The sequence below is a fragment of the Perca fluviatilis genome, chromosome 2 (assembly GCF_010015445.1).
Source record: "Perca fluviatilis chromosome 2, GENO_Pfluv_1.0, whole genome shotgun sequence".
NCBI lineage: Eukaryota > Metazoa > Chordata > Actinopteri > Perciformes > Percidae > Perca > Perca fluviatilis.
Window position 1 is genome coordinate 5301401 of NC_053113.1, and position 25660 is coordinate 5327060.

Below are 25660 nucleotides of genomic sequence, written 5' to 3' on the forward strand. Positions count from 1 at the left end.
TGTCTGCTTAACGATCCTCCAGAACAAATACATCTATCAAAATGATATACATATCATGGTCCCTTTTTAAATCTTCATCCTCCTCTCCTTCATGGTGGCAAATCTGCCAACCACTTTGTCCTTGTCAATATGTATGTTGTCTGTGTGTGTGTCTGTGTGTGTGCGTGTGTGTGTCTGTGTGTGCATGTGTGCATGCATGCGTGTGCCTATGTGTGTGTGCGCGCGCGTGTGTGTCTGTGTGTGTTTATGTGATTGTGTGTTTGTCTATGTGAGTGTGTGTGAGTATGTGTCTATGCGTATGTGTCTGTGTATGTGTGTGCACGCATGTGTTTCTGTGTTTGTATGTGAGTGTGTGTTTGTGTATGTGAGTGTGAGTGTGTGTGTATCTTTGTGTGTGTGTGTGTGTGTTGTGTGTGTGTGTGTGTGTGTGTGTCTATGCGTGTGTGTCTGTGTATGTGAGTGTGTGTGTGTCTGTGTGTGCGTGTGTGTGTGTGTTTCCACTAATTTCACTTGAGGATGAGGATTTGAAGAACACATTACCGGTCAGAGATGTCTGCAGGTTGTTTTGGCATTTTTATGGAAATATTTTGGGACAGCTGAAATAAAATCTCAACAAACAGAACCTCCAACACAACCAGCTCAGGATCAACTGCAACTCCCATGATGCTTAGACACAAAAATCAACAAAATCGTCAAAAAAAGCCAAAACAAACGTCAACAAAAAGCAACAAAATGTGTGTTCCTATACAGATTCAACTGATCAGCAGCGAGAAACAGGAGGAGACTCTCTGTCCTACACATGACACAGAGACACTGAGGAACCAGAACCAGACCAGAACCTAAACCCAGGATAGAGAGGTTGAGTGAATGTGGTGTTGAAGGTGTGGAGGTGGATCAGTGAGTCAGAGGAGACTGTGTAGAAGGACAGAGAGCCAGCAGGACAGTCCACATACACTGCTACTCTGTTAGAGACAGAGGAGGAGGAGATGGATGTGTGTCTATTATTGTGCCAGACATAGTAACCACCATCATAGCAGTCCAGACTCCAGGACTGATCATTACATCCAAACGAACAGTCATCTCTGTCTCCTCTCCTGCTGATTCCTCTGTAACTCACTGATATATATATCCCTCCTCCCCTCTCAACCTCCCAGTAACAGCGACCAGTAAGACCATCTCTACACAGCAGCTGAGGCCAGCGGTCAAACCTCTCTGGATGATCAGGATATGGCTGATCCTCCTTCACATGTGTCACCGTCCTGTTGTTGTCAGACAGTTTGAGTTTTCTGTTCGCTGTGTTTGTGTCGAGTGTGAGTTCACAGGAATCTGACAGAGAGAATGAGACACAACACAGCTACAGTTATTAACCAATCAGCACTTTGATGATGACATCAGAGGGTTGAATGAGTGATGTGACACTTTGATGAATGACATTGAAAACACACTTACACTTCCTCAGACCTGGTGTCAACCATCTGACTCCAGCAGGCTCCACACTGAAAGAAGGGGGGGGGGCATTACATGTCTCTCAGCTTCGTTCTGATCAAATGTAGGTTTGGAATTGAAAGTTATTTACATATATATATGTATATATATATATATATATATATATATATATATATATATATATATATATATATATATATATTGTGTTTGCATCGCAGGGACTAGGAAAAGCGTTTTGAGGGACTTTTTAAAAAGAATAGAGCCAGTTCTCTCCCAGTACAAGAGGAACATAGAGAAACAATTGGTCTGGACGTCAGTGTACATCTCTGATTGATCACATGAGCCATGCAGCACCGGCAACTGGACCTGTCTGTCTAGTTGAAACTGAACCATGAACAGTTCCTTTAACCTACAGAGATGTGTCCAAACTCCATCAATTATTAACATCAGGAAGTCATCATTTTAGTTCCTGGAGATGTTGTCCTTAAAACTTCCTAAACAAATATCTCCTTCTTGTTCATCAGTGTTTGTACCTGAGAGTGTCCAGTCTCCAGTTTGGATCCTCCAATCCCACTGACAGTAGCTTCACTCCTGAGTCTCCTGGATGATTGTAGCTCAGGTCCAGCACTCTCAGATGGCAGGGGTTGGACCTCAGAGCTGAGGCCAGAAAAGAACTGCCTTCCTCTGAGATCAGACAGCCTGACAGACTGCAAACACACAGAACAAAACACAGGAACCATCTGTCAATACGTGGAGCCATGTGCTAGTTTCATTTGTTTAGTTAGTTTGTTTGCTGTCCAGGTACATTTTGGTTCAGATTAAGAATACACCTTTTAAATCATCTGTACAATTTAATTATGTAACAACTAAAGTAAACAATGAAAAATCATCATGGAAAGTAACTCTGGGTCTAGAAATTAGTAATTACATAATTAATAACTACTGCCCAAGTTTATCGTATCAGCAGACACAAAGCAGCTGTTTAATCAACTAAAGTTAATCAGATTTTAAATGGTCATCACTTGAATGGGTTAACGAATCCTGACCTGAGAGTCTCCAGTGTGCAGTGTGGACTCTTCAGTCCATCAGAGATCAGCTTCACTCCTGAATCCTGCAGGTTGTTGTTACTCATGTCCAGCTCTCTCAGACTAGAGGACTGGGAGCTGAGAACTGAGGACAGAACTTCACAGCTTCTCTCTGACAAGTTACAGCCACTCAGTCTGGAGAGACAACAGGAAGGAAAACAATTATTTATATTTGACTCATGTTGAAGGATTTCAGAGTATTTAATGATGAATAAATCACACTTACAGAGCTTTGTTGGAGGGACGGTAATGAAGAAGACAAATAACCTTTGCGTTTAAATTTTAAGTCTGGACTTTTGGTGATAGGGAATATAAAATCCATTTTCTAAACAAGTTGGAAACATGATAACTAAGTTTGAGTAAAAAGACATCCAGTATTCAAGATAAAAAAATAAAAAAAATGCCATAGCCACATTTCATACTTTGTGCTTCACAACATATTATAAATAAGAAAAAAAAATGCTTTGGATACATTAAAAGATTTCTGAATTGCTACATTTTCAATCCTGACACGAGAAGGGCAGTTTAAATTGAATAAATCTCAAAGTTTAGAGAAATGTCATATGAGAAGACAAATAACGAATGCGTTTATATGTTGAGTCTGAAATATTGGTGATACAGTATATGAAATCCCTTCCCAGCATGTTTAAATATCTGCTGCTTTACTCTAAACAAGTTGGAAACATGATAATTAATCGTGACTGACTTAAGCAATATTACATAACAGAGTTTGATATAAAATCATTATTGGCACGACAGGGTGTGCTGTCATGTTAATTTGAGTATGTTTTAAATGTCTAGCTGACCAATCAGGTTTTCTGGTAAGATCTACTTCTTGCATAATCAGAAATAAACAAACGTCCATTAATCAACGTCACATAATATTAAAATATAAACTATTTGTGGATCTGAACCACAGTTCATGTTTCATTCTTTATGAAGTGATTCTAAATCAGAATAAAATACAGTCTTTTTCAAAGATTATTGTTCTTGATCTGACCTGAGAGTCTCCAGTGTGCAGTGTGGACTCTTCAGTCTATCAAAGATCAGCTTCCCTCCTGAATCCTGCAGGTTGTTGTTACTCAGGTCCAACTCTCTCAGACTAGAGAACTGGGAGCTGAGAACTGAGGACAGAGCTTCACAGCTTCTCTCTGACAGGTTACAGCCACTCAGTCTGGAAAGAATCAAGTTATTTATATTTAACTCCTGTCAAAAGATAGTATTAATAGAGTATTTTTTGATGAATAAATCCCAATTACAGAGCTTTGTTGGAGGCTTTGACCACTGGCAGCAGCCTCAGAAGAGCCTCCTCTGATGCAGAGTATTTCTTCAGGTCAAACACGTCCAGATCTTTTTCTGATGACAGTAAGATGAAGACCAGAGCTGACCACTGAGCAGGAGACAGTTTATCTGTGGAGAGACGTCCTGAACTCAGGAACCGTTGGATCTCTTCCACTAGAGAACGATCATTCAGTTCATTCAGACAGTGGAACAGATTGATGCTTCTCTCTGCAGACAGATCCTTAATAAACTTCTTTTTGATGTACTTGACTGTTTTCCGATTGGTCTCTGAGCTACTTCCTGTCTGTGTCATCAGGCCTCGTAGGAGATTCTGATTGGTCTGCAGTGAAAGACCCAGGAGGAAGCGGAGGAACAAGTCCAGGTGTCCATTTGGACTCTGTAAGGCCTTGTCCACTGCACTCTGGTAGAAACGTGTTGATTTGTCTCTGAACGCTTCAGACCAACACAATGTTGTTTGTTCTTCTGACAGCAGGTTGGCGCCAGAGTTGATGAATGTCAGATGAACATGAAGAGCAGCCAGAAACTCCTGAACACTCAGATGGATGAAGCAGAACACCTTGTCCTGATACAGTCCTCTCTCCTCTTTAAAGATCTCTGTGAACACTCCTGAGCACACTGAGGCTGCTCTGATATCGATGCCACACTCCATCAGGTCTGATTCATAGAAGATCAGGTTGCCTTTCTGCAGCTGCTCAAAAGCCAGTTTTCCCAGAGACTTGATCATCTTCCTGCTCTCTAAACTCCAGTGTTGATCTGTCTCAGATTCTCCATCATACCTGATGTTCTTCACTTTGGACTGAACCACCAGGAAGTGGATGTACATCTCAGTCAGGGTCTTGGGCAGCTCTCCTCCCCCTCTAGTCTTCAACACGTCCTCCAGAACTGTAGCAGTGATCCAGCAGAAGACTGGGATGTGGCACATGATGTGGAGGCTTCGTGATGTCTTGATGTGGGAGATGATTCTGCTTTCCTGCTTCTTGTCTCTGAATCTCTTCCTTAAGTACTCCTCCTTCTGTGGGTCAGTGAACCCTCTGATCTCTGTCACTATGTCAACACACCCAGGAGGGATCTGATTGGCTGCAGCAGGTCGTGTGGTTATCCAGAGTCGAGCAGAGGGAAGCAGTTTCCCCCTGATGAGGTTTGTCAGCAGCACACCCACTGAGGTGGACTCTGTAACATCAGTCAGGATCTCAGTGTTGTGGAAGTCCAGAGGAAGTCGGCACTCATCCAGACCGTCAAAGATGAACACAACTTGGAACTGTTCAAACCTGCAGATTCCTGCTTCTTCGGTTTCACTAAAGAAGTGATGAACAAGTTCAACAAAGCTGTATTTTTTCTCTTTCAGCACGTTCAGCTCTCTGAAAGTGAATGGAAATGTAAACTGGATGTCCTGGTTGGCTTTGCCTTCAGCCCAGTCCAGAGTGAATTTCTGTGTTAAGACTGTTTTCCCGATGCCAGCCACTCCCGTTGTCATCACTGTTCTGATTGGTTCATCTCTTCCAGGTGGGGTTTTAAAGATGTCTTCTTGTCTGATTGTTGTTTCTGGTCTGTCTGATTTCCTGAATGCTGTTTCAATCTGTCTGACCTCATGTTCATCATTGACCTCTGCAGTCCCTCCCTCCATGATGTAGATCTCTGTGAACATCTGATTCAGAAGGGTTGGGTTTCCTGCTTTAGCAATCCCCTCAAACACACACTGGAACTTCTTGTTTAGGTTAGATTTGAGTTTACGTTTACAAACTCCAGCAGAACTTCCTGAATGAATACATAACAAAAACGCTTATTAAGTAATTTTGTAAAGAAAACAGGAACATATTTTGGTCCATCTCTGGAGACATTATTAAACGTACCATTAGTCCCGCAAGTTAAATCTTTAAAGAAATACTCTTACTGCTCTGCAGACTGTCAGCCAGCTCATCCTGCGTCATTCTCCTCAGGATGTGCAGTGTGATCTTCAGAAATGCCTCTCTGCTGCTCCTCTGTTCTTCATCCTCATCCACATCCTCACCCTGTCTCTCAAAGCATTCTGGGTAATCTGGATTCAGAAGCTTCTGGATCTTCTTCAGCTCGTTTTTCACAAAGGTGCCAATGTTCTCCTCCAGCAGCTGGAACAGAAGATTATATGAATGACACAATCAAACTGAAATCATTAAAGCAAACAACTTTCTGAAAAGTGCAGCATGGAGATGATTGTGAACAGAATAGTTGGAAAAGTAGTTTTTGTACATGTACAGACCATAAATATGGAGTCTAGTTGTATTTGATGCTGCTGGGCAGATTGACCACTGGTAACATCTGAGCTCTCCTGGTCCACTCTGTGGACGAATCAGGAAGAATTAGCTCACATCATGTTGTAATGGCAAATTTTATTATTTTAATGATTGTTTTAATATTCTACAAGATTATTCATGTTCTTCATGTGTAGACTCAAAAAGGCTCCATGTGTAGACTCAAAAGGCTCCAAGTGAAACAGCTGGCAACTGTGAACTTTGAGCCTAGTAGAGCCTAGTTCTTTTCTTTTAGGGCTAATTTGTTTCTTAAAGAACTCCAGCTTCTCATTTTGTTTTATCTTTTAGCAGATAAAGTGTAGAAGGCCATAAACTGTCTGAACTGTGTCTCCTTCGGCCTCCTCAGATAAACTGTTGTTTATGCTAATGTTAAGAACAGGAGCAGAGGGGAAGGTGATACAATGATTTGACTGTTAATGATGTCTCTTTTCCACTATGGCCATGCTAAAGATAATGGAGAGGGGTGGCTTAACAGAGTTTTTCACTATATGATGTTTTGACATTTAGGTTTCTGGTTAGAAGGCTTTTTCAGATGTGCAAATTGTACCTGTGAAATTGTGTTCTCTATATTTGCAAACATAAATAAATACTCAAAGACCAAACTTTTGTTTATTTCTCAAATAGTCTTTAATTTGTCTATTCTTGTGTTCATTGATACACACTCCTGCTGCTGACAAGAAAAAATTCCACTACAATCTGGCGACAAGGATGCGATCGGATGAGAAAACAGAGAAAAAGAGCTCCGTGCGTCGCTGATGACTGGCTATCTAGGGATCAAAAATCGCCTGCCTCATACCTCTAACCTTAAAAAGTTATTTCAGAGAGAAAAGGGTCAGGACCGCGGAGTGCTCTTGACTGTTTCCACTCCGATCTAAAACGAACAGGAAGAAATTTCAAGGAGCACAGGTAAGATCAAAATTGATTAATTGCAATTGGAATTGAAATTGGAAATTGGAACCTGGATTGTGAATTCAAGATTTTGAACAAACATTCTAAAAAAGCAACAATTGCTAAAAACAATTAAGTAATGAATAATTGGCGAAATCATTCTCATTATTTGAAAAGAATGAATGAGACAAATACTGACATTTGGAAACTGAGTAATTAGAAACCTTTTTGTTTCTTTTGATTTTGTTTTTGTGATTGTAGTTAGATCAAATAATAGAATTGAATTCATGATTATTCCAATAACATTTTGCAGAAACAGACATATTTCTAATAATTTCTTTGATACGGGTGTGACAATAGATTACAGAAGAGACAGGTGAGGACTGTCAACAAAGTTAGTATGATGACTAACAAAAGGGTCTGAAGACCAAAAACAATTACAATTGAATAAAATATTAAATTAAGAACAAAATGAAAATAGTCTACGAAACTATTAGCATGTTTCCTAGCTACTAGAGACGGTCTGAAGACTGTTCCGGATTTGACAAGGGTTGCCGACATTAACCTGAGCCTTGCGGTGACGACTGCATTGAAAATAAAAAACAGTATATTAAAAATAAGCTTCAGTAACTATGGGGAACAACGCCTCTGAGTCACCTGACTACATGGGACCCGTTATTTAAGAGATGATGTGAAAAATATTGATGGGACTGTTTGGATTGTTTGCCATATTGAATCACATTTGGCTTTCCGAAAAGTGGGTCTTTGTGTACAGGGAAGTTAAGAATGTTAAAACAAGATTTAGAAGAAAACAACTGGGGAAAAAACAGTTAATGTTTTAACAAATGGATAAAAGAGGTAGTTGTGGTGGCAAATTTTATTTTAACCATTTGTTTAATGATATTAACCATTGGTTTAATGATTGTTTTATAACGCCACAAGATGTAGCTTCTTCATGTGTAAATTCAAAAGGCTCCTAGTGAAATAGTTGGCAACCGTGAACTATAGTCCAGTAGAATTATTTAGTTTTACTAGTTTGAACCTTCTCACATTGTTGACTTTTTAGCAGACGAAGTCGAGAAGGCCACAAACCGTGTCTCCTTCTGCCTCCATAGATAAACTGTTGTTTACGCTAATGTAAAGAACAGGGGAAGGTGAGACAATGGTGTGACTGTTAATGATGTCTCTTTTAAACTATGGCTATACTAAAAGATACATTTAGAGGGGTGGCTTAACGGAGTTTCTTCACCATATGATGTTTGGATGTTTAGACTTTAGGTTAGAAAGACATTTTCAGTTGTGCTGCGTGTACCTTTGAAACTGTGTTTTCTCCATTTGCAAATGTAAATAAATACTCAAAGACCAAACTTTGGTTTAATTCTCAAACAGTTGTTATTCGTTTTGATTTCATCATGAATATCACTAACTCTGCTGCTTCATAGGAAAACTTCCACAACATAGTGATTCAGGGAAAGAATGCAAAAAAAACAATAACCTCCTCATCAGTTCTACAACCTAACCAAAACCCTAAAAACCAGGAAGACAAGCTGGAAAAAAACGGAGGGACGAAGAGGACACAGACTCAACTCTCGGACAGGACCGACAGCATCTGTCACAGCTGCATCGGGTGGATAGACCAACGAGTACGTGAGAAAACCATGTTTGAAGCATTTGTCTGCATGTTACAACAGGCTGGTGGGCAACATATGGAGCGCGGACCCGAAAAAGGCAGCTCCCACGAAGGACGTGGTCGAGCCAGAGAGGCCCCAGACACGGCAGAGGGCTGCCGAGGCGGGTACCGTGGGCAAAATGATGAGCCCTACAACACAGACCAGTGTTTGTACTGCAAGGACTTTGGACATTGGGTATGTAACTGCCCGAAGAAAAAGCAAAAAAACACCTCAGACAGAGAACAACACTTACAAACCTCTGAGTCCAAAAGCTGACGGGGAAGGTACTTCTACCACACATACACTCGCTCCATGCAATGAAGAAATGCTTAGTACTGATACACTGTTTTTGTTTTTGCTATTAGGGACGGTAATATTGACATACACGTACATACACATGCTTGCAACGTAGACATGCTTTTTGCACGCTACAAACACCTCCCTACATGATAGACCGATCAAATTAGATGCAAGACAGCACATTAAACAAACAACTTTTGGAAAATATGCCAAATTATTCTGAGGTGTAAACAAATTGCCTATCATGTTGTTAATTATACAAGGGAAGGAAATTGAATTCTTAGTTGATTCAGGAGAAACAGTTTGGGTTTAGTGAAGATCTTTGTTCTTCAAATCAGAAGCTCTCTGGTAAACTAGTTTTTTTTCCTTAGAGAAATGATTAGTGGAATGGTTATCCCAGGAAAGTTCACCATTCTTATGATTTGTGTATATTCAGATCCTTAGGATCCTGAACTAGATAAGAAAGGAAAATGTTCATTATTTTTTTTATTCCTTTCACTTGTGTGTCCTGAAAATTCATTTGAAAGTGAAGTCATTCTTTCACCCACTGGTCTTAAGGATGTGTATTATTTTGCCCAGTGGCTTTAAAGTTGTGTGGCTTGATAAAAATCACTCTTTGGCTGAAATATTTTTGTTACAGCCTAAAACTAAGCATTTATTTACAAATTTTAATGGGCAAGGACCATGTCAGTCTGTTAATATCCTGACTATGGTAAAACAAATTGGGACACCTGTAGCTGAGCTGAGCTTGAGGAGTCACAAATATTACATGCATTTCTTTTGTCACCTTTGACCCTGAAGAAAATTATGTTGAAAAAGTTTTGAACAGTCAAAGGATGAGCTTGAGTTTTTTTCCTTTGTCTGCTGGCATATATACACATACATACAGTAGAGGCCAAAAGTTTGGACACACCTTCTCATTCAATGCGTTTCCTTTATTTTCATGACTATTTACATCGTAAATTCTCACTGAATGCATCAAAACTATGAATGAACACATGTGGAATTATGTACTTAACAAAGAAGTGTTAAATAACTGAAAACATGTCTTATATTCTAGTTTTTTCAAAGTAGCCACCCTTTGCTCTGATTACTGCTTTGCACAATCTTGGCATTCTCTTGATGAGTTTCAAGAAGTAGTCACCTGAAATGGTTTTCCAACAGTCTTGAAGGAGTTCTCAGAGATGCTTAGCACTTGTTGGCCCTGTTGCCTTCACTCTGCAGTCCAGTTCACCCCAAACCATCTCGATTGGGTTCAGGTCCGGTGACTGTGGAGGCCAGGTCATCTGGCGCAGCACTCCATCACTCTCCTTCTTGGTCAAATAGCCCTTACACAGCCTGGAGGTGTGTTTGGGGTCATTGTCCTGTTCAAAAATAAATGATGGTCCAACTAAACGCAAACCGGATGAGATGGCATGTCGCTGCAGGATGCTGTGGTAGCTATGCTGGTTCAGTATGCCTTCAATTTTGAATAAATCCAGCAGCTATTTGACCATGAAGGCCTGATTCGCAGTCTCCTCTTAACAGTTGTTCTAGAGATGTGTCTGCTGCTAGAAACTCTGTGTGGCATTCATCTGGTCTCTAATCTGAGCGGCTGTTAACTTGCGATTCCTGAGGCTGGTGACTTGGATGAACTTATCCTCAGCAGCAGAGGTGACTCTTGGTCTTCCTTTCCTGAGGCGGTCCTCATGTGAGCCAGTTTCATTGTAGCGCTTGATGGTTTTTGCGACTGCACTTGGGGACACATTCAAAGTTTTCGCAATTTTCCGGACTGACTGACCTTCATTTGTTAAAGTAATGATGGCGTCTCGTTTCTCTTTACTTAGCTGATTGATTCTTGCCATGATATGAATTCTAACAGTTGTCCAATAGGGCTGTCGGCTGTGTATCAACCTTACTTCTGCACAACACAACTGATGTTCCCAACCCCATTAACAAGGGAAAAAATTCCACTAATTAACCCTGACAAGGCACACCTGTGAAGTGAAAACCATTTCAGGTGACTACCTCATGAAGCTCATTGAGAGAACACCAAGGGTTTGCAGAGTTATCAAAAAAGCAAAGGGTGGCTACTTTGAGGAATCTAAAATACAAGACATGTTTTCAGTTATTTCACACTTTTTTCTTAAGTACATAATTCCATATGTGTTCATTCATAGTTTTGATGCCTTCAGTTAGAATCTACAATGTAAATAGTCATGAAAATAAAGAAAATGCATTGAATGAGAAGGTGTGTCGAAACTTTTGGCCTGTATGTATGTCCAGGGGCTGTTACCTTGACTGATAAACTAAATACATTTTTCAGAATTTCTAAATCAAAAGCTCACATTCATGTTTCTTTGTCTGCAACAGAAGAGGAGACAGACTCAGGACACTTCATGACTACTTGTAAAAATTGACTGACTGGACTGACACTACTGATAATGTGTTTATTTTTCTCCATCAACAGGAGATTATAGAAAACTCATACAACAGCGTATGCCTTGTATTCTCAGGGTTTACATATTCAGTGAACCTGTTCCTACAACAGACATATTCGCACGGAAAGACATTTTATTTACTGATGTTTCACAATTATTTTTTTTGTCTCAGGTACAGCGTTATCTCTGGGCAAAACACACAAATGTGACGTGGATTGATTAAAAAATTGTCAACCTGTAGTCATCAAGCTGCGTTCGGACTACAGGCCCCAGAAACATCAGAACACGCTAAAACAGGAAGCAATTGACAGAAATCCGACAGGGTTTTTAACTCCTTATTGACGGATGGGTTTATAGTTCCATGTTTAGATTCTCCAGTATGCACACCTATTTTCTCAGTAAAGATAAATAAGTAGAATCATCTTATTATAAATGTTGAAGTTTCGTTTTGTTCAGGACCTTCAAGCAGTAAATGCAGTGGTCTAAGCATGAACATCCAATGTTTCCCAAAGCTAAAAACATCACTCTGCAAAGAATGTTAAATGCTTTTTCTTTCTCTGTTGTTTTGTCTAACATTTTTTTTTATCTCAGCGTTCCAGTGGAAAAGACGGTAAAATATTGTTTTATAGGTCTGGTTGATGGTAAGCTGTACACCTTGACACATCTTTGTCAGGAATACATTTAGTTTTTTAATGAATGATGCCATAGATTACAAAAAGAATAACAGTGTGTTTACATGTACCCTGGAGAAATCCTTCTTTCTTTTAGAGGGGACAGCCAGAGGAGGAGAATACATACACACACTCACACCCACACAGAGATAAGACACAAGCTAAAACAAAATATGAGTTGTACAAGTGGAATTTTGGTTTAAAGTAATGATTTTGATATATATTTTTGTTGAATATTATATGATGTGATATGTTTCCCATAATAGGTAACAAATTGGATAAATATATGTTCAATTTAGAAGTGATTAGGTTTGCTCTATAGGGCTAAAAACTAAAAATTCATAATGATTCTTGGAACTACCAGATAGTAACTACTATTACTTTGGGTTGCAAACTATAGATAAAAATGAAATAAACAATGTATTTTTGTGTAATTCGTATATAGTTTAATGTTTATATGAAATAAATAAAGGTTGAAATGAGATTTAATCCTAAAAGCAGTTCATTTAATATTGTACTCTAATGAGTTTTTGAGTTGCTATATCATAAATTGTCTAAACTAAATTAGTTGATGTTGATGTTGAGGCCTACAAAAGACACCTATTTCCTCCACCGCACTATAAGGGAAATGATAGGTTAGGATACTGCGTGCAAATTTCCTTCTGCTCTTTCCGCCATAAGAATCCAGGTTTCAGCAGGTCTTTCTCAACCAGCTGAAGGACAGCTACATAAGCTCAAGCCTGGGTATTCCGTGGTGATAACAACTTCAGAAGGAAGGATTGGAAATCTAGACGGATACAGAGACCATCGAGATCCTTCCAGTGACACACAACATTGAAAGGTGCAGAGGGAGAACCACACCTGGAACAAGTGACGAGCAGATTCCTGCTGAGTCACCTACGTGCTATCTCTGAATCGACAGGGGAAACTGGAGTTTTGTCACTGTTTTGCAACACGTCGAGAGAGGAGGAAAACCAAAGTTTTTCCAAAGAGGAAAAACCAGAAGCTTCATACTGGTATCGTACCTTTTGACACAGAGCATTCTTGGAAACACTCATTCTGCTGAAGCTCTGACATTTTTGACACTCACAGCACATTCTTTGTTTTGTTTTGTTTTTTCACTGAGGAACATCTGACATTCCTCTGTGACTCAGAGCAGTGTGCTGAGACACACACACACTCAGGAGCAGAGTGCTGTGACAAACACACACATGGAGCAGCTGGACAGAAAAAGACTGAAATAGGGACACTTCCAGAAGATTTGGGTATTTCCACATTTGCTTAGAAGTGGATGCTTGCTATTATTAACCATCTAACACTGTTCTGGTCAAAAATTACTGATTTACACATTCCCTGTACCATAAATATGGCACTTTTCATCAGATTGCCTCAAGACCTTATGATATCCTTCACAAAAGGCATTTGAACACATAACATTCATTGTGACTACTTTCTTTGAATTTTGAGTGATTTATTCAACTTAGTCACACTTGTCTTGTTTACAGTCAAAAATGACCGCTATAGAAAATGAATGGGAAAGAGTATAATTTTTATCCAGGAGATAAAAGACATCTTCATACACACACTCCTACAACTTCCCTGTGCTTGTGTACCCATTCACAGGTGCAAAGCTTCAATTTGCAAGGGACACTGCACTATGACTGCAATTTTCTATTTGTGCGTGTGAACCACCAATGTTCGCACACACATGCATGCATAAAAACACAGAAACACACACCCACACACGCACACACACACACACAAACATACACACACATGTAGACACACTTACACACACAACCACTCTCACACACACATACTTCATGTTATCAGTTCATGTTGTCATGTTGCCACTTGTGCATGTGAACCACCAATGTTCGCGCACACATGCATGCACGCACACACAGAAACACACATACCCACACACCCACAAAATGACACACACACAAACACCCCCACACACACAAACACACACAAACACACACAAACACACACAGTTCATGTTGTCATGTTGCCACTTGTGCATGTGAACCACGAATGTTCGCACACACATGCATGCACACACACACAGAGACACACACACAGAGACACACACACACACAAAGTTCATGTGTCATGGTTCTAAGGTTCTTTTACAATAAGGATACTATTAAAAATACCTTTTGTCATTTTTATTGGCATTTATGTTAAAATAAGAGCAGTTAAAACTGTCCGGTCAAATTTGACCGAAAACAGTACAACAAGGGGGGTAGCAACAAACAGTGTTTGAAGGTTAAAAAAAGGTTTTTTTTTGTGCCTTTTTGAAAACAAACATTTAAGCAATAGACATGTATATACATATGTTTGAATCTTACAAGTAAAGTTTGTTTATGTGATTATTTCTATAATACATTTGAATCTTAAAAGTAAAATTTATTTTGTGTGATTATTTTGTAATCAAAAGGGTGGATTGTAATGGCAAATTTTATTATTTTAATGATTGTTTTAATATTCTACAAGATTATTAATTTTCTTCATGTGTAGACTCAAAAAGGCTCCAAGTGAAACAGCTGGCAACCGTGAACTTTGAGGCTAGTAGAGCCTAGTTCTTTTCTTAAAGAACTCCAGCTTCTCATTTTGTTTTAACTTTTAGCAGATAAAGAGAAGAAGGCCATAAACTGTCTGAACCGTGTCTCCTTCTGCCTCCTGAGATAAATTGTTGTTTAGGCTAATGTTAAGAACAGGAGCAGAGGGGGAGGTGATACAATGATTTGACTGTTAATGATGTCTCTTTTCAATTATGGCCATGCTAAAGATAATGGAGAGGGGTGGCTTAACGGAGTTTTTCACTATATGATGTTTTGACATTTAGGTTTCTGGTTAGAAGGCTTTTTCAGACGTGCTGATTGTACCTGTGAAATTGTGTTCTCTATATTTGCAAATATAAATGTAGGATTCTCGTAGGGTACAGCCGGTATGGTAGCTAGTTCCTGTGTTAGCTCTATACAAACGTAAGCCTATTCCACGTGTGAAGCTAGCCTACAGCATTAGCTCGGGTGCTACGCGGCTAGCCTGTGTCATGTGTGTATGTGTGTTAGTAAGAGGAGAAAGAGAAGAAGAGTAAAGAAAAGAGGCACTATATTATGTTATCTATAATGACCCAGTTCCCCTCAGCCACCCAGGTCTGGGCTAACGGGTAGTTAGGACAGACTCTGAGACTTTTGGTTTTGCTGAGGAAAACGTCACTATAACCACTCCAGTAGCTAACAGCTGATTTTCGCGATTCTATCGCAGACAGTAACTAACTCCATGAAAGGAGTGAGTAGCAGGTAGCACTTACGGTTTTAACCCAGCTACTTAACACAACCAAAATCAAACGATATAATGATCAGTTATATATTCACAGCACAGATTAATAATCACATATGGACCAGTACATGATTAAATCAGATCACGTTAAGGGCAACAATGGTAGCGAACCCTTTGCTCATTAATAAACACACTACTTATCTCTGCCCAGACGTCAGCCTTTTTACGGGTGTGTTCAGTCCGTTTATTCCTGTCCATAGATTCCACAGAAATGAAACAGAACGGGTCTCGGGCTCTCGTCAGCAGCCACTGAGAAACTTCCCTCCAAAAAGGCAGCAAGGGGGGAAAGTTTGGTCGACTTTGAGAAGAAAAACGTTGTTTCCTTCTCACTGCAGTTATGAAAAACACTGGTGCGTTTTTCATAGGATCCTCCGAAATTAAAATCCACTTTCTCCAGAAAATGGAAGTTCAGCACAAGCGCTTGCGCGCTCCCCTCAGCAACAGAGTTGCAATGGAAGACAAGGGAGTTTCCTAGGGTCAGGTTATTTATAGGTTAAGACCCCCTGCTGTTTTTATGTTTTATGTTTATGTTTAGGTTTACATGGAGGCCAAGATTCCTTTGTCTCTGAGCACATGTGTGTCCTGTATCCAGAGGTCAGTTTAATCTGAGGCCTTTTGGTTAAAATCAGATTTTACCAAACTCTTGGTCCCCAACATAAATAAATACTCAAAGACCAAACTTTGGTTTAATTCTCAAATAGTCTTTAATTCGTCTCATCTTGTGTTCATTGATACACACTCCTGCTGCTGACGAGAAACAATTCCACTACAATGTCTGTCCACACAGAGACAAACACAAGGTAATGTCCTGTGACTTAAAGTGTTATTTACAACGTTGAATCAGATGGTTTCCCCTGACATAAAAGTGTTGGTGGTACTGCTGACCCCACTGTGAATCGACAGAAAGAACTGAGAAGTAAACAAGGGCTACAACATGCTTGGCCTAAAGGACTCCTGCAGCAGCAGACTGGTGTCATGAGGCCAGGAGGTCTGCAGCTTCTGTGGTCATGGAAGCAAAAATTCGTATGTAGAAGAAGTTTGCGGCATCAACAGTGATGGCCTTCTGTTGGCCTGAAAATGATTTTGGCAATCCATCAGCAGACTCAGGATGGGGAATCAGACCTTCGATGGCCCCTTTGTAGTCGGGGAGAACTGCTGACTTGGACTGAGGACTGTTGGATGGTGGTTCCCTTTTTTTTTACTTTCCCTTATTGACTTCTGATCTGACATCCAACTGGCAAACCCACATTCAACATTTGGGAGGTATTTTGCGTTTTGACCAATTTGGGTCAGGAGAATTTGGGGGCAAAAAATCTGGTCATGAACCCACTCACTGAAACTTGGCCTTAAGTGTCCAGACTCAAACAGAAGAAGTCTTCTCATGGTAAATAGTGAACTGACCCAGGTGACACAAACACTTACCAAGGGTCGCTGGTTCTCCAGGGGGGATGTGCAGATGAAGTTACCCTGGAAGGGGCACTCTGAGGCACATACGTCCCAACCATCACCCTGGTATTCCCAGTTGGAAAAGAACATTTGGGAAGAAATTAGCTATTCATGATTTTTAGCCTACCCTATGGCTATGGGAGATTGAAAATGCTTTTTAATGGGGCTAAAAGACAAGATGATATTGGAACACACCAGGTCCAATATTAAATTGAGATCTGCAGTTGAAGACTGGTCTTACTGGACAGCTTTCAGATGTGAGAATATAAATATTAGTGGTTTCAGTTAAACATGTTTTTATCGGCGTTAACGCAAACCCATTTTTACGGCATAATTTTTTTTATCATCGTGAGATTAACGTTCTTATTGGCCTAGCCAACTTTATAGTATTTTTTACATGCTGTTGCAACAACTAGCAATGTTAGAAAAACTACAACACCACACCGGATCTAGCTAGAACGGAAACAAAACAACAGGCACGCCGCACACACTTCTTTGGGCTTGCAAGCCGGCCAAAGAGTAGTAAGCTAACGTTATGTTTTGAGTGGATGGCAAGCGCGAGACGCCGAAATGAATGCCAATAAGATTCTGAATGGAAAGTTTACTTTTAAAAAGTTGCAAAATGGTTTCATTGACAAAACCAAAGTGATCTGTGTGTTTTGTCGCAGCTATCATCGCAGCACGTCCAGTCTGAAATACCACTTGATGGCCAAGCACACAGCTGATGGCTAACCACACAGCTGATGCCAATTCTCCGAAGCACATGAATGTTAGTGTGAAATTGAACACCACAGTATATGCTAATGTTGTTTACAATAAAAAAAAGCATTTGCACAAAACAAGCCAATCCACTTTTCCATGTTGATAAGGGCATTAAAACGAGAAAAAATAATGTGACAAAAAGAAATCAAGGGACATTTAGAATAGATAAAAATGTGTGATTAATTGCGAGTTATCTATGACATTAATGCGATTAATCGCGATTCAATATTTTAATCGCTTGACAGCACTAATAAATATATAATATATATGTGAATAAGAAAATTTAAAATATGAATCAGCAATAGTATAATATTATTAACAGCTTACCTCTTTTCAGCAGAGGGTTGTTGATCTTTAAAGTCAATGAAGTGTTGATTTGACCAGTCGCTCTTAAAGGACACACAGCTGGGTTCAGGTTCAGCAGAGTCTGGTCTTTGATGGATCCTGTTACACAGAGAGTGAGACCAACAGGGATGGAAATTCACTTTTTAGTATTCAGACACAAACTGCTGGAGATACAAGCAGCAACTAAAACAAGATTAACACAATGAAGTTCAATAAACCATAAAAAACTTGGTTAAAAAGTTAAAACACCAGATAATATATTGGACCAGACCAGATCCAATATTTACCTAAAGTCAAGAGTTGAAGACTTTAACTGGACAACCTTCAGATGTGAGAATATAAATGGATGTGAAGAATAAAGATGGTGAAAATAAACCTAAAACGTTTCTGGATACATAAAAGTTAAAACATGATTCAGTAACATTATAATATTAACAGCTTACCTGTTTTCAGCAACGGATTGCTCTCCTTTAAAGTTAATTAAGCAATGTTTTGACCGGTCGCTCTTTAAGGACAGACAGCTGGGTTCAGGTTCAGGAGACTCTGGTCTCTGGTGGGTCCTGATAGAAAAACACATTTATTGAGGGTCACATGTTCAGGTAAAGTCTCCCTGCATAAAATATAATATTTATATGAATGTCTCTTGGCCTAATTATTAACAATTAATTGTCAATAATGCTTTACTTTCAATAATACATATAAATATCAATAAATATATCTTTTGAAAACTGAATTAAAAAAATGTAATATTTCAAAATGATATTTTGAGTTAGAAAAAGTAAAAAAAAAAGATTTAGCAAAAATATCAACTACAACTACAATAATTCTTTTCCACAACATTTCAAAAAAACACTTATTTTGAAGGAGTGTGCATGAGACTGACAAAACAACCCAGACGGGACGTAGTTCGATCCAGTGAGACTTGTTCCAGTTTGCTGGATGTTCACAACTCACCTCAATCTTCTTCTTAACATTTCAATTTCCCTTTCCATTGTTATTCTCTCCTTCTGCCATTCAAGTCTCTCCATCGATCCTCTCTCCTTCATTTCAAGTAGCCTCTCCTCCATTTCTATTCTCCTCTCCCTTACAGCTCTTTTTTTAAAGTAGTGGTGGCTCCATGGACCGATGACTATTTATGGACACACAGCTGGGTTCAGGTTCAGGTTCAGGTTCAGGTTCAGGTTCCGGTTCAGGTTCTTGTCTCTGATGGGTCCTGTTAGAAAGAGAGGAAGACCACTTTTTAATCTCCAGAAACTGCTGCTGGAGAAACTAGAAGCTATCAAGCAGGATGTAATGTCTGAAGCTCTTCACTGAATGATTTCTGTTCTCTGCTCATCCTGCTCTGTCATTCATTATCTTTCTGGGAGAACAGGAACATTGGGAAGACTACATGACTAATGTCATCTTTCTGTCCTCTAATGGAGACAAGACTCCATTATGACAATCAATCTCACCCTTCTGTCCTGTGTAGACCGTAACATATGGACTTGGACACATGTAGACTGTTAGATTTATAAAACTGTGCATAGATTCTATTCTTAAAGATTTTGTGCGCAAAAAAGTCAGACTTTTCGTACGCAAAAACAATATTCTGATTTATAACACCTTGCGGCGCACACCGGTACGCACTCTTCTCGTTATAAATACGGACGAGCGTTAACTTATGCGGTCGTGCACGAGCCTCACGCCCCTCCCAAAGTCATCCCATATTTATCCTAATAAGGTCCATGTTAATCAATCAGTGAATATAGCAGCCTTGTAGTGAATATAGAAGACCTTGGTGACCAATCATGAAACTGAAAAATGGGGAAAAAACTCAAAAATTCAGTGATTGTGAGATCGAGGTGCTCCTAACAGAGGTAGAACATCCAAACTAAATCCTTTTTGGAGGCCTTAAAGGGGTGATAGAATGATTATATAGGGTATTTTACACTGTTCCTTAAGGTCTCCTAATGGGGTATGTAACATTGTTGGGCTGAAAATTGCCCGAATGATATTTTATTAGGTCCTTAACTACCCTGTGAATATGGCTCTATTTGGAACAAGAGCTTTTCTTCCAAATATGGTATGCTCATGAATATTCAGAATGAGCTACGCGCTGATTGGTTTGAGCAAACTACATAGAAACACATGGGAGACTCATATCTAGACACTGCAAAGTTATACATTGTTTATCGGGCTATTTCGTTATTAAATTCACTTCTGATACTTTTTAGCAGAAATCAACTATATAAAGCTCAAATATTGGCCGTTTTACGAAAATTGATGGCTAATTGCAAATTTGGTAAGACTGTGTGTCGGAGTTCAGCCGCCCCGGTGCTGCCTCGCCGCCCGGCCTGCCTTCCTTCACAGACCCCGGCCTGCTATGAGGTACTTGGAGCTCGGTCACGGCTGCAGCCCACAGCAGGGACTACCAACACCGCTGCCCTGACAGAGCTCCAGGGCCTTCAACTCCTCTCTTCCTGCTAGCTAAATGGCCCGTTGTGTGAGAGTGAGAGGGCCCCGTCGCCGAGCTTGTTACACCAGCAATCTGTTACCACATGTTACACACATGTCACGCCACTTATACAAAATCTAATTAAAGGTCTTATAAAGCTAACAACGGCGTCCGATTTCAAGTTAATGAATATTTGTGAAGACAAAGTGTTTCGTTAGCTGCGACTGTCCCTTCAATCCTAGCTATGTGTAGCTACAAACCACGGATAGTTACCTTCCTTTTCGCCTTAATTTGAGTATATTTACAGTTTGAATTTCGTCACGCCACTTATACAACATCTAACTAAAGGTCTTACAAAGCTAACAACGGTGTCCGATTTCAAGTTAATGAATTTTTGTGAATTCCAGAGGAATTCTAAGAGGAGGCTAGCTAGCTAGCGCTCATTGATAGAGCTCCATCCAGCCGCAGGCTCTATCAACGAGACTCACGGACAAGCGGCGTTTATTTCCCCAATAGTTTGTTTAAATAACTCAACACATTATAATTACACACATTAAAAGATTAACTGAAACCTGTGGTAAGAGATTGCTGGCGTAACAAGCTCGCTGACCGTGCTCTCACTCACACACACCGGGCATTTAGCTAGCAGGAAGAGGGGAGCCGCAGGTCCTGGAGCTCTGTCAGAGCAGGGGCGTTTCGTAGTCCATTATCCAAAACCGGTGACTTTGCGCGGGTATGGAGTGCTGTGGGCTGCCAGTGCGGTACGGAGCCGAAGTACCTCAGAGCAGGCGGTGGTGTGTGAAGGAAGGCCGGGCGTGGGCGGCGAGGCAGCAACACAGGCAGCACCGGAGCTGAATTCCGACAGACAGTTGGACAAAATTTGCAATTAGCCATCCATTTTCGTAAAACGGCCCATATTTGAGCCTTACATAGTTGATTTCTCGCGCAAAAAAGTTTCAGAAGTGAATTTTGTAATGGAATAGCAGAGATCTCGCGCGACCTAGATTCAGAAGACTACCTGATCTCTTTGTATATGTAAATGTACCTGATCTCAGTCAGTTGTGTAGCCTATGTAAATGTACTACCTGATCTCAGGTCAGTTGTGTAGCCTATGTAAATGTACTACCTGATCTCAGGTCAGTTGTGTAGCCTATGTAAATGTACTACCTGATCTCAGGTCAGTTGTGTAGCCTATGTAAATGTACTACCTGATCTCAGGTCAGTTGTGTAGCCTATGTAAATGTACTACCTGATCATAGGTCAGTTGTGTAGCCTATGTAAATGTTGGGGCGTGACCGTTCTCTTAATACACCCATGGGCTGACAAAGGTTCCGGTTTTTGGGAGGTTGACGTCAACTTCCAGCTTTGTTGGGATTTTTTGATAATTATTTGGGCTTATTACTTAGAACTTAATCAGAACAGGTGAAAGTGCTTGAAATGTAATTTTGTAACTTTATGTGGGAATAGCAGGTGCAGAAAGACAACATTCCCACACACACACACACACACACACACACACAGACCACATACAGACGCACAGAGAAACACACACACACAGAGACACACAGACACACACACACACACACACACACAGAAGCACAGACACACACAGAGACGCACAGACACACACAGACACACACAAAAACCACACACGCGAGCACACACACACACACACACACACACAAACAGACACAGCAGGCCCAGTTAGGAGGAGGACACAGTTAAGTTTCATAGCACCTACAGTTATAACCTCATATGTAATATTTATGTGTACCATGTGCAGTCATTGAAAATCAAGTCATTTATTATGTTCTTCGCAGAAGACCAATGAGTTTGAGTTAGAAGAAATAATAAATAGCATAATTTCTCTTTTTTATAAAAATTTAGAGTGTGCTCACATCAACAGATTCTCACTCCCTTCTCGTAAAATACGGACGTTTTGGTCAGGTGTCTTTATCGTTCTTATGGACAACTAAAGACTCCTTTAGCGTCCGCTGCACGGTGTGGGAGGATCCCCTGCCTCTCCCCGTTGCTGGCAGCCCCTCGCCGGGCGCCGCAACCGGCTCTGGGTCGGCTTGGAAAAGAACGGGATTGTTGGGTTCAGGAAAACGGGGATACCATTAGAGTTCAATAAAACGCAGTGTACAAAACCTCGGGAGCTTTACGCACAATTACTGTTCATAAAAATTAAAGACCTGAAGACACTTCAAGACTCCATTATGACAATCAAGCTCACCCTTCTGTCCTGTGTAGACTGTAAAATAATGGACATGGAGACACTTCTCCGCCTCCTCCACACATCACTACAACAGTAATAGAGGTATTTAGGTCTCTACATTTTACTCTGAAAGGTTCCAGAGGAAACAGTAGAGTCCTGTTGTGTCTCACTTTACGCTGGTGGAGACGACAGTTTGTTTTCTGACAGCAGGAGAAAGGAAATAATTAGAGGCCATCTTACAGACATGGGGGACTCGAGTCACATGACTTGACTCGAGTTCGACTCGAGTTGGAAATTTTAGGACTTGAGACTTGCTTGATAAACATTCATAAAAGACTTGACTTGACTTTGACTTGATATTCATGACTTGAGACTTGACTTAGACTTGAGTCAAATGACTTGAAATGACTTGATTTTCTGTTTAATAAATATATTTTTCCCCCTCTGATATTGAGGAGGCGTTAAATGTACGATTTTAGTGCTGTTGCATGTGCAGGAACCAGTTGATATGATGATGCGGCGCGCGGCGGCAGACCTGCAGTAAACAACACTGGCTATGGCTGGTAACTTAACGTCATGGATCCCTCTGCATGGGCGCCAATACCGTGGGTGCTCCGGAGCTCGAGCACCCACGGAAAATACTGACCACCCACGTGTGCCAGACTTCCAGTTCATTTTTACATTCATTTAAAATTAAACACTGCAGTTGATGGTGCTAAGTGGAGCGTCTGTCATAGTGTGATTGGTTATTTCGGTGGCATTAATTCTTAATTTTCCACGAAGCTGATCTCGGTTACGTGTCAGTTCAACTTTTCATCTCCAGTCCTATCTGTATTTGTGAGAAGTGGCGCGGTCCTGAGTTGAAAGATAGCCTATAGCCTAGGCTACTTTACGGCTTTATTATGGCGTGTGTGTTTGTGTCGGCCGCTGTTCATTTCCTAAGGTTCTGAAATGCAAACACTTATTTTACAGGGTGTGCCCGTGTGCACCCACAGAGGAAAACTTAAATCGGCACCTATGTCCCTCTGCACAGAAAATAATAAAGTTTGGCTATAAGGATTACACATCTGACCAGGCAAGAAGAAACGAACGGCAGTTTGCAAGGTCTGCAGTACAAAAAATCCGACTTTGAATTTCATCAGACATCAAATTGGGAGATTTGGGTTCCAGTCCGCATATTCAGCTGAACCACTATTTGGACGATTGTGATGGACAGAACTTCCTTCAGTTTTTGGCCATGAATAATTTGACCCTCCCCTCTTTGTTGAAGGTGGCGGTAAGAGCGAATAAAACAAGGCACACATACACACACAACACAAACTGCTCTCTCTCAATTTTTCTCTCTCTCTCTCTCATAAACACACACACAAATGCAGACGTAAGTACCGGTATGTGTATAAAGCTAGCACACAAACAACACACTCTGCACTCTCACACACACGCACATGCACATTCACTCACCAATATTAATAACTTTTCACTCACTCTCTCTCAAACACGCACACATTCACTCACACATACACTGACAAATTTCAACATACAGGCTACTTTCCATTCCATGTGATAAACAAAGGTGGTGGGATTCAGCTACTTTTAAAGAATATGATTTGTTCTTTAAGGGAAGGAAAGGTTAAAGGATGTGTTTCTGTCTCATAAAAGTGAGCCATGTTTGAAGAATAGTATTTGACTTAGGAACCATTAGACTTGAATAGTTTGAAATAATTTCATGATTTTAAGTCATGTTTGAGGAATATTGAACAATGTTGATTTATTGTTGGCCTAATATCAGTTTTAGACTGTGCTTTTTATCTGTGTTAATTTAAACTCTTCAGATGTATGTGGACGCAATGTCTTTTGAATATTGAGTAGAAAAAAATGCAAATAAAACTCCAGCAGTTCATAATCACTGTCTTTAGCTTGTTTAAAAATGGAAACTTTGGTATGACTTGACTTGTGACTTGCTTTACTAAAGCTATGACTTGACTTGACTTGCTTGATTGTCACAAAAAAAGACTTGGACTTGAAGGTTAAGACTTGATACTTGCTTGTGACTTTCCCATGTGTGACTTACTCCCATCTCTGCCATCTTATGTTGGATTCACACCGGCCAAAACAGGCCAGGGGCTTAAAGTTGGCCTCTTCATTCCTTCTTATTTTCCTACTTCCTCCCCCCTTGCTCAGACCCCCCATCTTCAAACTCAGCCTTCATTTAGATCTCAGCTACACAGCTGTAAAGTTTCCTGACTGCAGCCTCGCGGTTGTGACAGACAGATCTGTAAACACCTGGCAAAGTATTTAAAACCTCCTCTGTAGTAGTTCATGTTACAACATGGAGATTTATCTTCAACACAAGAGTCGTCCAAACTTTCTCAGGAAATAAGAAGTGAAGTAGAAACATTATATTTAACTTTACAGAGCCAGAAACTAACCCTGAAGAGACCAAAGACTAACGTGTTGTTAAAGTATCAAACAGCAACTTACAGTTTCTCACACACACACACACACACACACACAGACACACACACACACACACACACACACACACAGCCTTTAGAAATGACTTCAAACACTTTCATTATGTTTAACATAACGGAATTTAAACGGTGCCAGATGATGTTAGTTTGAATTAAAGTATATTTTATATGTACGGTATATATATTTTAAACGTTACAGAAGAGTTAAATTACCTTCAGCTGGAGCTTCACACAGAGAAAAGTTGCGCCACAAACTCTGGAAACAAGAGGAAACGCCCAGAGAGGGACAGCATCCAACTAAACCAAAGTCCCCAGTTTGTTTTCATCTCTGAGCTGGTGAGTGAGGTCATGGCGCCCTCTGGTGACATCAGCAGGAACTACAAGCAGAGCGCCACCAAACATATTCACATATTAAAACATGTTTACAGGTTTTATTAGTTTCACTTCATTTCAGAGAATTTAATTCTTTAACTCGTGCAATCCCAAATGCTTTAATTCTACTTATAAACAATTACTTAAGTTATGGTGCACACGATATATATCACAGCCTTTACCATCAT

General features: G+C 40.2%; 1 protein-coding gene across 1 annotated transcript; it reads right to left on the reverse strand.

Annotated features, from left to right (window-relative positions):
- Window positions 1-404: 404 nt before the first annotated feature.
- On the reverse strand, window positions 405-25358 carry LOC120570786 (NLR family CARD domain-containing protein 3-like). The gene is made up of 11 exons (XM_039819337.1): window positions 25314-25358; window positions 18926-19184; window positions 18415-18531; window positions 17954-18070; window positions 6070-6148; window positions 5725-5938; window positions 3791-5588; window positions 3532-3705; window positions 2493-2666; window positions 1450-1496; window positions 405-1326 (listed from the first exon to the last, which is right to left on the reverse strand). Exons 2-11 carry the CDS (start codon window positions 19036-19038, stop codon window positions 794-796), a joined length of 3366 nt encoding a protein of 1121 aa, XP_039675271.1. The 5' UTR covers window positions 19039-19184; window positions 25314-25358; the 3' UTR covers window positions 405-793.
- Between the last annotated feature and the right edge of the window lie 302 nt (window positions 25359-25660).